This window comes from Gopherus flavomarginatus, chromosome 12 (assembly GCF_025201925.1).
Source record: "Gopherus flavomarginatus isolate rGopFla2 chromosome 12, rGopFla2.mat.asm, whole genome shotgun sequence".
Taxonomy (NCBI): Eukaryota; Metazoa; Chordata; order Testudines; family Testudinidae; genus Gopherus; species Gopherus flavomarginatus.
In genome coordinates, this window is record NC_066628.1 from 14,381,947 (window position 1) to 14,395,988 (window position 14,042).

Sequence of the window (14,042 nt, forward strand, 5' to 3'; positions counted from 1 at the left end):
TTCTTGTGCTAAACAATCTGTTCCACCTTGTATTGAGCTGTGACACTCTGAGTACACTTCCCAGACCTGAAGAAGAGCTCGTATAAGCTCAAAAGCTTGTTTCTCTCACAAATAGAAACTTGTCTGGATTTGAGGGGTGTGTGCACCCCAGAATGTGATCAAGCTAATTGCAACCATATTATGTGCATTTGGCCACCCTGAATTAATAAAATAGAAAACCACATCGTTAATTGGAAAACAGGCTTTTAGAGACAAGGTCAAAACTAGCTGGTAGTTTCTTCTAATCAGAATGAGAGTTGGTGAAAGAAAAGTCAAGAAGTGAGACTCAAAACCTTGGTGGATGGAAGACCTGGAGTCTGGGCACCTCTGATATTAGAAGTTTATTGAAAGTTAGGAAAAGTGATGTTTTTGTGGAGGCCATTATGACTATTTGTTTTGTAGAATTTAGTTATAAAAGACCAGTGAATACAGTGGATTCTGGAGCAGTCCTCTGAAGCCATTTTGGGAGATGTTTTTCTTGACATCTTTTCTCCCTGGTAGATGAGCAACTGGCCACTGAGAACCCATTGCTAATTACTCAATACCGTTCCAGATTTTAGGTAAATATCTGGGATGCTCTAAATCTATTCCTTATGTCTGTGTGTGCTTAAATCTAATAAACTGCAGGTTTAGATAGTGTCCGCTGACTTGTATTAATATTTCATCAGGCAGAAATGCTGTGTTCCCATTGATTTATCCCTGACACCACCTGGAGTTAAACAGTTAAGTTGCCCCATGCTGTGGATTCTGAAAACCATTGGTAACAGGTCCAATAAAAGATATTACCTCATCCGCTTCATCTCTCCAATATCCTGGGACTGATCTGACTACAACAACACTGCAGACAGACAAATGAAAGATTTCCCTGACCTTTGCATAAATGTATGCAGTGCTGCAGGTGGGTCATTCCCAGGTTATTAGAGATTCCTGCCTTTCCCTTATCCATTCACTTAACACTTACTTGTCTCCTAGGACTCAAGGCTACCACTCCAGAAATACCCACTGTCAATCACAGCATTAGCACCTATGATCACAGATCTCCTTGCTGTGGGATATTTTTCACCCTTATTCTTTCTGTCACCTACAGGTGATGTATGGCAAAGGGTCATGGGAAGATGGAAACCAAAGCTCCTTGGGGGAATTCATCCTGCTAGGTGTGTCTGACCGGCCACAGTTGGAGCTGCTGCTCTTTGTGCTCATCTTAATCTCCTACACCATGACCTTGCTTGGAAACACCACCATCATCGTGGTCTCCTGGCTAGACCCCCATCTCCACACGCCCATGTATTTCTTCCTCAGCAACCTCTCTTTCCTGGACCTGTGCTACACCACCAGCGTTGGCCCCCAGATGCTGGTGAACTTCCGCAGCAGACGCAAAACCATTTCCTTGGCCGGCTGTGTGGCCCAGCTCTACATCTCCCTCTCTCTGGGTTGCACCGAGTGCCTCCTGCTGGCCGTCATGGCCTATGACCGCTATGCCGCTGTCTGCCAGCCGCTGCGCTACACGGCCATCATGAGCCGCCGCCTCTGCCTGCAGCTGGCAGCCACCGCCTGGTTGTGCGGCTTCGGCAACTCCATGCTGCAGACCATCCTGACTCTGCAGCTACCCCGGTGTGGACAGAACCAAATCAAGCACTTCCTCTGCGAGCTGCCAGCCCTACTCAAGCTGGCATGTGTCGACACATCTGCCAATGAGGCTGAGCTCCTTGCCAGTGCGTTTTACTTTCTGCTGGTGCCACTAGGATTCATCCTGGTCTCCTACGGCTACATTGGTGCTCCCGTGCTGAGGATTCACTCAGCGAAGGGCAGGCTCAAGACTTTCAACACTTGTATCTCTCATCTAGCTGTGGTGTCACTCTTCTATGGCACAGCCATTTCCATGTATCTACAGCCTCCATCCAGCTACTCCCAGGACAGAGGCAAGATGGTCTCCCTCTTCTACACCATGGTGACACCCATGCTCAACCCCCTCATCTACACGCTGAGGAACAAGGAGGTGCATAGGGCCCTGTGTAGGGTGCTGGGGAGGATCCTGACCACTCAGGGGACCTGAGCTGAGTGAGCAATTGGCACAGAACCGTCTGTACCTCTCATGGCTACTGTAATCTCTTCTGTGCCCACGTGGAGCCTTATGCTCTCCCTACAGCTCCAGACCTCTCCACACACACAATGCTTCTGTCCTTTCCACTCTACAGAACAAACTTGCCCTAATATACCCCATAACCTGCCTTCCTTTTCCTACCCAACACAACACTTCTCCCACCCCACAGAACAACCTGCCCTACCCCCACACTCAACCTGCCTGGCCTCTCCCACCCCACACAACTCCTCTGTCATCCCACATGGCCCCCTTGCCCTCTGCTTTGCAATACAACCAAGCACCATCCTGGCTGCACCTCTAGGAATAAACTTTGCTCTCCTGTCCAAAGAGATTATTCTTATTGCTTTCTATTGCAGTAGCAAAGAGGATCTGACTGATATTAGGGTTGTACCAAGTGCTGCACAGACACACAGTGAGAGGCAATCCCTGCCCCAGCTGAGATCAGGGACACATTGTGCCTGGTGCTGCACACACATTGAGAATCAGTCCCTGCCCTAGCTGAGACCCAGGCCATGTTCCATGAGACAGGAAGATATATGAGTTTAGTGCCTTCTGAGCAAAACTATTGGACATCACAATTGAAGACTGGATTGAATCAGTGAAGGCAGGTCTATGGGTGTTGAGAGTACCTGAAGAAGATCATGTGGATTTTGTGGAAGAGCGTTTCAAAGGCCAGGACAGATCCACAGTGAAATTCATGGCAACAGCTGATAAGCCAGACATAGAGAAGACATTTCAGATTCTCTTAGAAGTATATGAGACAAAGTAACTATTGGAACCAGACTCAAAGAATTCTGTGAGCTGACACAGAATCCAGGTGAGACCATTCAGGCCTACTCATATGAGCTCTAGGAGAGAATGAGCCAGGTGAAATGCTGGGACCTACAAGAAGTTCGGGACATGAATATGGTCCTGAAAGTATAGTTAGTGCTGAGGCTCCAGGAATGAATCCCTCCACTGTGAAATGAAGAAAAGGTTTAAAGACGAGCCCAGTAAGAATTTCCCTGAACTCGTGTAAGCTGTCATTACATGGTCTGAATTAAAGGAAGTTCCTGTGGAAGAGATGGCCAAGACCAACCCTCGTACACAAAGTGAAGGCCTAGGTAATGTATCTCCCAGGAAAACGATTCTTCCCCAAAAACAGTTAACACCAGAAAGTTTAAAAGAAGCTGTTCAGAAACTGGCCGGATAACAGGGGGAGGTGCTGAAAATGATGACTGAGGTGATGAAAGGTAAAATCTCCCCTAGTACACCAAAATACCCAAGGGCAGTGGGATCCTGAAAATCCCCACCTTAATGGCACCTGATTTTCAGAAGGCAAGTGGTCCAGGTTCCCTGAAAACCAGGCATTTAAAAATAATGTATCATGCTCCGAAATCCTGAGATTGTCTTTAAAATTGTGAGATTTAATTAAATTATAACTGTCTGGTTCTTTTTCTTTCCCTTCCAGTTTCTGAGATTTAGATCATACTTGTATCACATTGCAGGTTTTTTCTCCATCTCCATGAGGGCTAGAAATGTTTCTTTTTAAAACTATTTTTTATTGTAAGCACATTCTTCCAGGTGCTGCAGCTTTCAGGAGAAGATCTAGCACTGTGAGACTTTCGTTGGCAACACTGCATCAAATCAGATACCTAAAATCACCAGTCACTTTTGTAAATCTTGGTTCATATCCCTCTCTAGTAGCCTGACCCTCACTAACTGCAACAGTCTGTTACTGAACCACATCCAAGGAAGTTGCTCTCTTGGTTCAATCTTCCCTTTATGCTCTGATGCCTCTGGGCAGAATAGTCATTCAGTGACTTTGCTCTGTAGTGGCAGACCTCACCTCTGCAACCTGACGGCTGAGTGCCTGAGTTAATAAATATGCCTCCAGCTTCACTTCATCCTCTGGGCCCTCTGTACTGACTGAAGTTTTAGATAGCTAGCCCAGCAGGCTAGGAGGCTGGATAGGTAGATGTATTTTAGTGAGACAAGGTTAGTGAGATAATATCTTTTATTGGACCAACTTTTGTCGAGCTACATGGATAAGTTTGTCCAATAAAAGATATTACCTCACCACCTTCTCTCTCTAACATCCTGAGACCAACATGACTACAATAAAACTGCAAACAATAGGTAGGTAGGCAGGGAAGTAGATAGATAGCTAGATAGCGTCAGGATTTAGACAGATAGGTATAGGTATTCAGTTTATTTTTAAGTCTGAAAGTGCCCAGTTATTTGCCCAGCAGAGACACCTAAATGGAACAGAATGCTAGAATGTAGACCAGAGGTCGGTAACCTTTCAGAAGTGGTGTGCCGAATCTTCATTTATTCACTCTAATTTAAGATTTCACGTGCCGGTAATACATTTTAACATTTTTAGAAGGTCTCTTTCTATAATTCTGTAATATATAACTAAGCTATTGTTGTATGTAAAGTAAATAAGGTTTTTTAAATATATAAGAAGCTTCATTTAAATTTAAATTAAAATGCAGAGTCCCCTGGACTGGTGGCCAGGACCCGGGCAGTGTGAATGCCACTGAAAATCAGCTCATGTGCGGCCTTCGGCACCCATGCTATAGGTTGCCTACCCCTTATATAGACACGTCTGAGCCAGTCTGCTCAACCTGTGGTTGGATCGGAGCCGGAGCCCCCTAGAGAAAAAGAAGCCCCATATTGCATTCCTAGATCACTGCTGAGCTCATGGTTTTGAAAATGTCTTTTGCAGGAGGAGATTCAGCATTATTGCCTGATGGTTTTATCCCTGGTTTACACTGGAGGTGAGGGAGGGAAAGGTCAATTAGACTGGACAGTGTGGGCATGTTTTTGTAGAGGTGTCATTCCCTAAGTGAATCGCGGACTTACAAGGGCTAGTAAGAAATTTCCCAGCTGTCCACGAAGCGTGTGGTGACACTTTCTCTGAAGCTGGCATTGGCCACTGTTGAAGATGGGGACTTCAAGGACCCAGGTGGGATCCAGCCTGTGGACTGGTATGTTCCTATTAGTTGTCTTTGTGCTGCGCTTCTCCCCAGCACGTGTAACGCTCCCTGAGATTGGATCCCTCTTGACACACATTGATTCACTTCTAAACTTAGCATAAAAAATGTTAATGGCCTCTCTGAATCATGGAATATTACAGTCATCTTGTCCAACCCTCTGCTCAAAGCAGGACCAACCCCCAAACAGATTTTTTACCTCAGTTCCCTAAATGGCCCCCTCAGTGATTGAATTCACAACCCTGAATTTAGCAGGCTAATACTCAAACCACTGAGCTATCCCTCCCCCAATATGTATAGTTGTCATAACATTTTTTCCCAGATCTGGACCTTAGCATCCAAAATATGGGTGTTAGCATGAAAACCTCCAAGCTTAGTTACCAGCTTGGACCTGATAACGCTGCCACCAGCCAGGGATTTATACAGTGCCTAGCTCACTGTGGTCTCCCCAAAACCTTTCCTGGGGGACCCCCAGACTCAGATGCCTTGAGTCTTACAACAAAGGGAAATAACCCCCTCCCCTTGTTTCCTTGTTCCTTCCTTCCAGGCTCCCCTCCCTGGACAACCCTAGGAGACTCCCTGCTTCCAGTCCTGGAAACACAAGTACCGAGAGGTCTAATCTCTCCCCCACCCCTTCCCAAGAGGGTATGCAAAGTCAGGCTAGTAAATCTAAAACAAAGAGATTTCCCTCTCCCTTCGTCCCTTAGCCTTAACCAGTGAAAAAACTCAAACAGGTTTTAAAAAGAAAGCTTTATATAAAAAGAAAGAAAAGGACATAAAATGGTCTCTCTGTATCAAGGTGACAAATACAGGGTCATTTGCTTAAAAGAAAAAAATGAATAAACAGCCTTATCCAAAAAGAATACAATTTAAACCTTACAGCAGCTACACACATGTAAATACAAAAAAACAATATAAACCTATTGTCTTACTAGCCTTGTACTTACAACTTGGAAACAGAAGATTAGAAAGCTGGAGATAGAGAGATCACTCTCAGAGCTGAGAGGGTCACTGAACCAAGACAAAGAACAAAGAAGTTACACCCAAACTTCCCTCCACCCAGTTTTGAAAAAATCTTGTTTTCTGATTGGTCCTCTGGTCAAGTGTTTTAGGTCACTGCTTGTTAACCCTTTCATAGGTGAAAGAGACATTAACCCTTAGCTATCTGTTTATGACAATAGTGTTTTGCTGGATGTCCCATAAGTTACTGTTTCCTGTTTGCATCACTGTTTAATAAACCAGTTTGCTTTATAGTTAATTCTGTCCTTAGTTTTCTCTCCACTGATAGATGAACTTTGGGGGCACAAGTCTGCTGGGTGGGGACTCTGAGGTGTGGAATCTGGAGTACATCCAATTAACCATATGCAAGACCTGAGTTCCTGGTTAATACGGTGACCCCAACACATTCCTAGTCAAGAATTTCCCCTTTACCCCCCCCCCGATGTTTGTTCTGTACTGCCCAGCCCTCTCCTGGGCAGTTCAGATATTTTAGGTCTGTTGCCCTGTGAGGGGAGCAATAGCCCACAGTTTGCTATGTTAAATGGAGTTACTCATACAATTCAGTTTAAATGCATCAATGAATCAGTATGGATTATGGAAAAAAACACGTTTATTTCACTACAAAGAGAGAGATTTTAAGTGAGTACAAGTGTAAGGCATTAAAGTCAGAAAAGTTTAAAAGAGAAATAAAAATAAATCACTTCCTAGTAATAAACCTTAACAAAGTAGACTCGGTTCAAGGTGAATTCCCTTACCACATGCTCCTAGCAACATTGCTGAGCCAATTCTCAGGCCAGGATCGGCTCCCAAAGTCCAAAGACTGTTCCTTTGTCATCTTAGGGGAAAGAGAGAGAGATGAATAGGGAGATATACCTTGGGGTGTTTCTGACCCCCACTTTTATTGTCCAGTCCCTCTTTGAAATGAATTTTATTGAGAGTTATGCCTAGATAAATTACATTCCTGCTGTTAGGATGGAGACAAAGAGTCTCTTGGTGAAAGATGTGCCAGGTTGCTGTTTGTTTACGTGCAGATTGGGTTGTTCCTGCCCCTCTTCCTTGCCTAAGACTGGCCACTTGATAGGTGATTACCCATCAACATTGATGACACCTGGCTAGACTCCTTTGTGTTCAAGAAACTGCAGGTAAATGCATTTCAGACCTAATTTCAGCTTATGTTTATTACTTTATATAGAATGTTGCTACACATATTTTGTCATGACAGTATTGACAAGTGAGTTATTGCTTTTCAAAGCTCTCTCCAACAGGCTTAGAGCAGCTGAGCCAATGCAGCATTTTAAGTGTAGACTTGCCCTTAGAAAATTTTCTTAATAGCTAACCTGAATCTCTGTTAGTACAGGCTAAGGTCATTATTTCTTGTCCCACCCTGGATGGACATAGAGAACCATTGATCACCATCCTCTTTATAACAACTTTTCATATATTTGAACACTGTTTCCAGGTTCTCGATCAGCCTTTTGTCCTCTAGACTACACATGCCAAGTTCTTTCAGCCTTTCTTCATAGGTCATGTTTTCTAAACCTTGATCATTTTTGTTGCTGTCCTCTGTACTCTCTTCAGTTTGTCCACATCTCTCTTAATACACAATATATTATATTATTTATTAATTAATAGTAATAATAATTGAGATAATCATTTAGACAACTTACACACATTAAATATTTTCAATCTTTCCATGTAATTAACTCCTTTCAGACATAGATCATAGACAGATAGATTGATAGATTTCTGTTTATCAGCCAGTTTTTCAAAGTGATCTAAAATGAACACAAATAGGTATATTACCTTGTAATTTGCAGTGCCACATCAGGGGCAGAGTTCAGTCAGAAGTCCAAATTTGGGGTTCTGTCATGGGGATCCTGACATAGATCCTCCTGCAAAAAATTACCACTTCAGAATTGCCGGTGCTTATAATGTTTTCCTGAGCAGAGCTGGGGAACAAACCAGTTGCAGAAACCACATGAAATGGACACCAGTGGACTTTCCCTGGGCTCATCTAGTGTCTCACATCAAGAACCAGATGCAAAATGGAGTGGTTACAAAGTTATTGGGTTTGGATCTGGGTCTATAGATTGGTAGGGATGGCTGATGAAACCTCTGAAATTCAGGAAATGAAGTGCTAAATGAGTGCTTCTAGATGTCATCATAGCAATTATTAATGGTTAGTTGTTAATGTTTGATAATTAATTGACAACTCCAATAAACTGAAAGGCAACAGAGGTAATACAGATACATGGAAATACTTATTAACATGACCCAAAATTAACCTGTGTTACTCATACTCTATGACATTACCCGGGAAAGATTAGGCATTTATTCTAGATGTCAGTTCCTAACTGAGGTTGGTCTAGAACTCCTTGGTAAATTAAAAGTTAACTTAATGACATACAATATTTCTATGACTGCTACAAACATTACTAATAAGATGCATGACAGTTCATAAGACTTATTAAAAAATTTCTTTATTCATTTGTAAATTATTTTTAAGGTCAGAGTTAGGGGTACAATTTGAGTTAAAAGCATTTTTCTTTCAAGTTTCTGAGAAGGGCATTGCATGTTGAAATAACCTCATCATATACACTATCGAGGATTCAAATGTTTAAAGAATATATGTTCCCATGATTCAGGTACAAGTCAGCCTCTAACTGTCTACACTGAGGAAGAAATTTCTGTTATAGGTATCAAAGGGGTAGCCGTGTTAGTCTGGATCTGTAAAAGCAGCAAAGAATCCTGTGGCACCTTATAGACTAACAGACGTTTTGGAGCATGAGCTTTCGTGGGTGAATACCCACTTCTTCAGATGTTATAGGTAGGTTGTCTCATTGCCTATCCCTTGGCAAACATATCGTCGAACTGCCACCAGCTGCCCCAGCTGCACTTTTCTATGACATCTTGTTTGATGTATTGTTGTAGGATGGTTTGTCCCAGGATATGAACAAGGCAATGTAAGTGAGGTAATGTCTTTTATTGGACCAACTTATGTTGGAGGCTTCAAAAGAAAGCTGAACAGCACCTTCAAAAGGTGAGCCTGATAACTTAAATTCATAAGTCTTCTTGTGACAGATTTATGTTACCAATCTGCCTGGAGTGTCACGTGATCAGGCTGAGGCTGCAGGATCTTAGGGGAGGAGATGGAGGAGCACACCAAGTGACTACGTTTTAAAGCTTTATTAATAAAATAATAAAATAACAGGGGCGAAAGCTGGAAATGCTCCCACGTCACTCAGAGGAAGAAAGAAAGCATTAGTGCCCCAGCCCTAATCCACTTTCATACTCACACTCACGCTACCAGAGGCCGGCCAAGCCTGGCTGTAACATAAGAAGAGGGGGAAGGGTGGATGGGAATTCTTCTCCCATGCACAGGTCATCCAGGGTGTGCTGCTGATCTCTAACTTGCTTCGGCTCCCAGGAGGGTTTTTAAGTCCTGAGTTCTTTTTGAGGAGTTTCGTTTAGGGATCTCTGTTCCTAGTTCTCTTTGTACCAGTCCAAACCGGCCTTCCGTGGTTATCTCAGCTTTCCAAAAACACAGCAGCCTCAGGGATGTGAAAACGGTTGTCCCCCCTCCTCCACCACTGGCCTTCACTGTCTCTCTCATTTTTGCAGCCCCTGCAGTTCTGTTCAGCTGAATCCTCCTTTCTCACGGCTGGTCTGGGTGGAATAGGTCTCCGTCTTTCTTGGCCGGGAACCGAGAATCAGATGTGTGCTGTGGCTTGGACTGGAGTCAGTGTCTTATCTTCGGACTAAAGTAGACGAAGTCTTGAGTTAACTGATTCTCTGCTCGCTCTCTCCCTCTTTGGTCTCTTGCAACCTGTAAAAGAATCTTTCACTCCACACTCACACCTTTGACCCTCCCTGAGAAACTTTCCATTGCCTGCACCAGCATTAGCAACATACAAGGCTGATCTGCCTTCTCGTGGGACCCCCTGATTGAGGGAGTCCTTGGGGCTGTGACATTCTGAACACTGAAAAGCCTGGACTTAACTGAGACTCTGGTTTTATGGCCCTGTAGTGAGGCTGAGTGGCCTCCTGCCAAGCGGGAGAGCAAGGCACCATTACACTTCCCTTGGAGGGCGGATCCTAGATTGTCCTGCCCCCCTAGCCGGAAGTATCGGGGCGTGGCCGGAAGTATAAAAGGCCAGCTCTGCAGCACAGTTGGGAGAGAGCCGGTGGAGGAGAAGGACGCTCTGCTTATTCGGCCACATCTGCAAGAGGAACATTCGCCTGACTGTTCCTGATCCTCAGACGCTGACAAGGATTGGCCAGGCATGCCTGCCGCCGTATACCCTGAAGAGCCGGAAGAGGCCTGGATGCTAGAGGTACCAAACCCCAGGCTGGCAGGAAGTTGCCAGGAGCAGCCATGGAGCAGCTCGCTGCAGAGCCAGTGGTGGCTCAGTTGGCATGTTGGGGCTGGATCCCCACCAACCCAGGAGCAGACAATCTTGTTTCTGTCAGGGACCTGGGCAGGGACATGGTGGAGTAAGGTGGGCCCACGTCCCCCGCCACCCCACCCCAGGATGGCTGGCTCCCTAAACTGTTCAGAGAAGCCCTAGCCCTGAAGAGGAGCCTCTCTGACCCGCTCCCCCATACACTGTTTGTTTGCTGGCTGCCTGAGTCCCACTCAGGTCAAAGCCAGCCCTGATAGACTCTGTTTAAGGGCTGACAGCTGGGGCCACTCAAAACCAGTCTAAAACCTGACTAGATCTATTGATCGCAGAGCCCTAATGTGGGCTTAAGGCTGTCGTGTGGACTCTGGACCTGGCAAGAAGGACCAGCCTGAGTGGCCTCTATCTGAGGGGAAGAGTGAGGGACCACTACAGGCCCATTACAACAATTTGTAACACACCTTGCAGTCTACTTACCTTCCATTGTCTGACAACTGCAGAGGTGTTAATTTCCCACTTCATGTTTACTGCCCACTTCACTTTAAATGGGCTTCTGCAACATGTTTAAACATCTGTCCCATCTCTCGCTCCAAGTCTTCTGCAGCACTGACGGACCCACCACCGACGACCCAGAGCGAGCGAAGAACCTGTGACCAAAGTGCCACCGAAGACCTAGAGCACTGCCAGGTGAGAAAAAAATTAAAAAGATGTCTTTAGCCAGGGAAGGGATTCTCACTGGGTGCAGGGCGCTCTTAGGCGTGGGGCCCAGTCTGGGGGAGTTGGTGGAATAGGTCTAATGCCGGCTCTGCCTTTGCTACACATCAGTGCTGTTCCTCGGATGCTGGTGAACTTCTGCAGCGCCCATCAGTTTATCACCTGGGCAGGCAGCATATCTCAGCTCTACATCGTCCTCTCGCTGGCTGGCACCAAGTGCCTCCTGCTGGCTCTCTTGGCCTACAACCACTACGTCATCATCTGCCAGCCGCTGCACTACACAATCATCATGAGTGGCTGCCTCTCCCTGCAAATGGCAGCCACCGTATGGTTGTGCAGTTTTGGCAACTCCATCCTGCAGACCATTCTGACCGTGCCACTGCCCCAGTGTGGCCGGAACTGGGTCAACCACTTCTTCTATGAGGAGCTAGTCCTGCTCAAGCTGGCTTGTGTCAACACCTCTCCCAATGAGGCCTAGGCATTTGCTGTCAGTGGTCTCTTCCTGATGGTGCCACTGGGTCTCATCCTGGTCTCCTACAGCTACATTGTCACCACAGTGCCGAGGATTCGCTCAGCCCAGGGTATGCTCAAGGCCTTCAGCACCTGCATCTCCCACCTGGCCGTGGTGTCACTCTTCTATTGTGTGGCCATTTCCATGTATCCACAGCCTGCATGCAGCTACTCACAGGACCAGGGCAAGATGGTCTCCGTCTTCTGTGGCATCATCACCCCCATGCTCAACTCCCCGATCTACACGCTGAGGAACCAGGATGTCCAGGAGCCCCTAAGGAAGGTGCTGGGGAGGCTATTCTGGAGAAAAAGGATGAGCCAGAGAAATGAGTTGGGACTGGCTGGCTTTTTTCTCTGTGGGGCAGCAGCTCCAATCCAGTCTCAGGTCAGGGAGACTGGCTGGCTCTGGGGGGCAGACAATGGGATATGGAGCCTTTCCCATCTAGGAAATTTGCATTTTAATCTCTCTGATCATGTCTGATCAGCACCACATGGTGCTGGGACTTGGAAACCAGAGTCAGTCACCAGGAGCCTCAGAAGGCAGAAGAGTGTGAAAAGACCTGGCAGATCGTGTTGGGCACTGCACTGTGTCCTTTCTTGGCTCCATCCATGAGCAAAGCTGGCTCTGCTTGGAGAAGACTGAGCGATGTGGCATCTGAGAGTCATCAGATGCAGCCAGCACAGACCAGACATACACTTAATATATAATCCCTCTGATTCTCTCTTATTGAATAGTGATCTAAAATCACCATCAGCATTGCCACCTCTCTATTTAATTCTCAGATATGGATAGTTTGGCGACTTCTTCCCTCTTCTCATGTTAAACTGCAGCTACTTCGCCACTTGGACAAGATGTTCACCAGAGTCACCATCCTGCACCTGGTGCTCCTGCTCTCATCAATGCTCCTGCTCTTCCGGCTGCACTAGTGGTACAGCACCGTGCCATCCACTCCTGGCAGGACCCATGTGCTCCTCCTCTCCAGCTGGCACTCGTGCTCCACCTACCTTCTCCAGCCAGGAGATCTGTAAGCTGGCCATGAAGGTCTTTGTGTACAGGCCAGTCAGCTCAGAGGAGAAGGAGAGGGACCTAGCACTTCTTAGAAAAGAGATCAAGGCCTCGACAAAGGCGTGGGGTCTTTTCTCCACTCTCCTCTGAGGATTCAGAGCAATGGTTGGATGCTTGGATAAGGAGGAGCTGCCTCCCCAAGCAGAGAACCCACCAGTGATTTTCCCACAAACCAGGGGGTGGATGCTGTCAGTGGATGCTGTGCGGATCAGTCAGGAAATGCAGATCCAGCTACATGCACTTCTGTGGAGCCAGAGATAGAACCCCTTTCTGACAGCACTAAATACACAAGACCAGTTCACCTACAAGCAACCTGTCCTGCTGCTAGATCCTTTATCCGCCCTGCAGAGACAACTAGTAGACAGGACTGGGAGTCAGGACTCATGGTTTCTCTCCCCAGCTATGAGAGGGGAGTGTGGTCTATTGACTTAGAGCAGCATACATGTCCTGGATGCTAAGACTGACCAGCCACCTCTTACCCAGAGATCTAGAAAAGCTGTACTGCCATCCTATCTGCTGTGTCAGTCTTTTGTTAAAGACAGGAAACCACCAGTCACAGCCATCAATTGAACTAAAAGCCTTTCTTTCCCAGTGTGAGGGATTGTCTGACAAAAGAAAAGAGTCTAAGTGCTATCCTCTCTGAAAGGGGCTTTTGAAAAGTTTGGGTTATGTTCAGGTCTCAGAACAAGCCAATGGCAGATTCAAACTGATGTATGTCTTGTGTCGAAATTCTTTTTCCTCTGGTGCATCTCATTCAATACATTTCCAGACAGTGGCATGAATTTTCTAGTGTTTTGCCCATAGGACTGAGCCGGCTCAGGTCTCTGAACTCAAAACCCTGAACCAGGTTTGACTGCTTAGTGTTGTATAAGTGACAGGATCATGCTAACACCTGTGATCTCTGGGCCTCCTTATTCCATTGGAAATGAATACAAAAACTCTCCTGCTGCTCATGGGGCTCGCTTGAGTTTGACTCCCTTTGGATTCACTTAGATTCCGTTCTTAATCTGAAGCAGAAAACTTAATGGCCCCACAAGGAGACTCATCAGGGGCCATGTAAAAAACAGCACATTTTTAATAAGTCCTGATTGCTGGATCCCCCAACTGAAGCCAGGAGCCAAGACTCTAACAATGTCTGGCATGTCATATTCTGGAGTCTAATGAGGGTACTTACTCTGCCAGAGACAATTGGCACCAGTCCCAGACTTTCCTCTGTCACAGAGAGGGGCTGAATG

The 14,042-nt window shown here is 46.0% G+C and overlaps 1 protein-coding gene and 1 pseudogene across 1 annotated transcript; both read left to right on the forward strand.

Moving 5' to 3' along the window:
• Positions 1-1,129: 1,129 nt before the first annotated feature.
• Positions 1,130-2,092, forward strand: LOC127033162 (putative olfactory receptor 2B8). Its single transcript, XM_050920966.1, has one exon. The coding sequence runs from the start codon at positions 1,130-1,132 to the stop codon at positions 2,090-2,092; it is 963 nt and encodes a 320-aa protein (XP_050776923.1).
• A 9,221-nt stretch (positions 2,093-11,313) lies between these two features.
• Positions 11,314-12,668, forward strand: LOC127033163 (olfactory receptor 2B2-like; annotated as a pseudogene).
• The last annotated feature ends 1,374 nt before the right edge of the window (positions 12,669-14,042 follow it).

Coding starts and splice junctions, on each gene's coding strand:
- LOC127033162 (XM_050920966.1), top strand. CDS start 1,130: ATGTATGGCAAAGGGTCATGGGAAGATGGAAACCAAAGCTCCTTGGGG.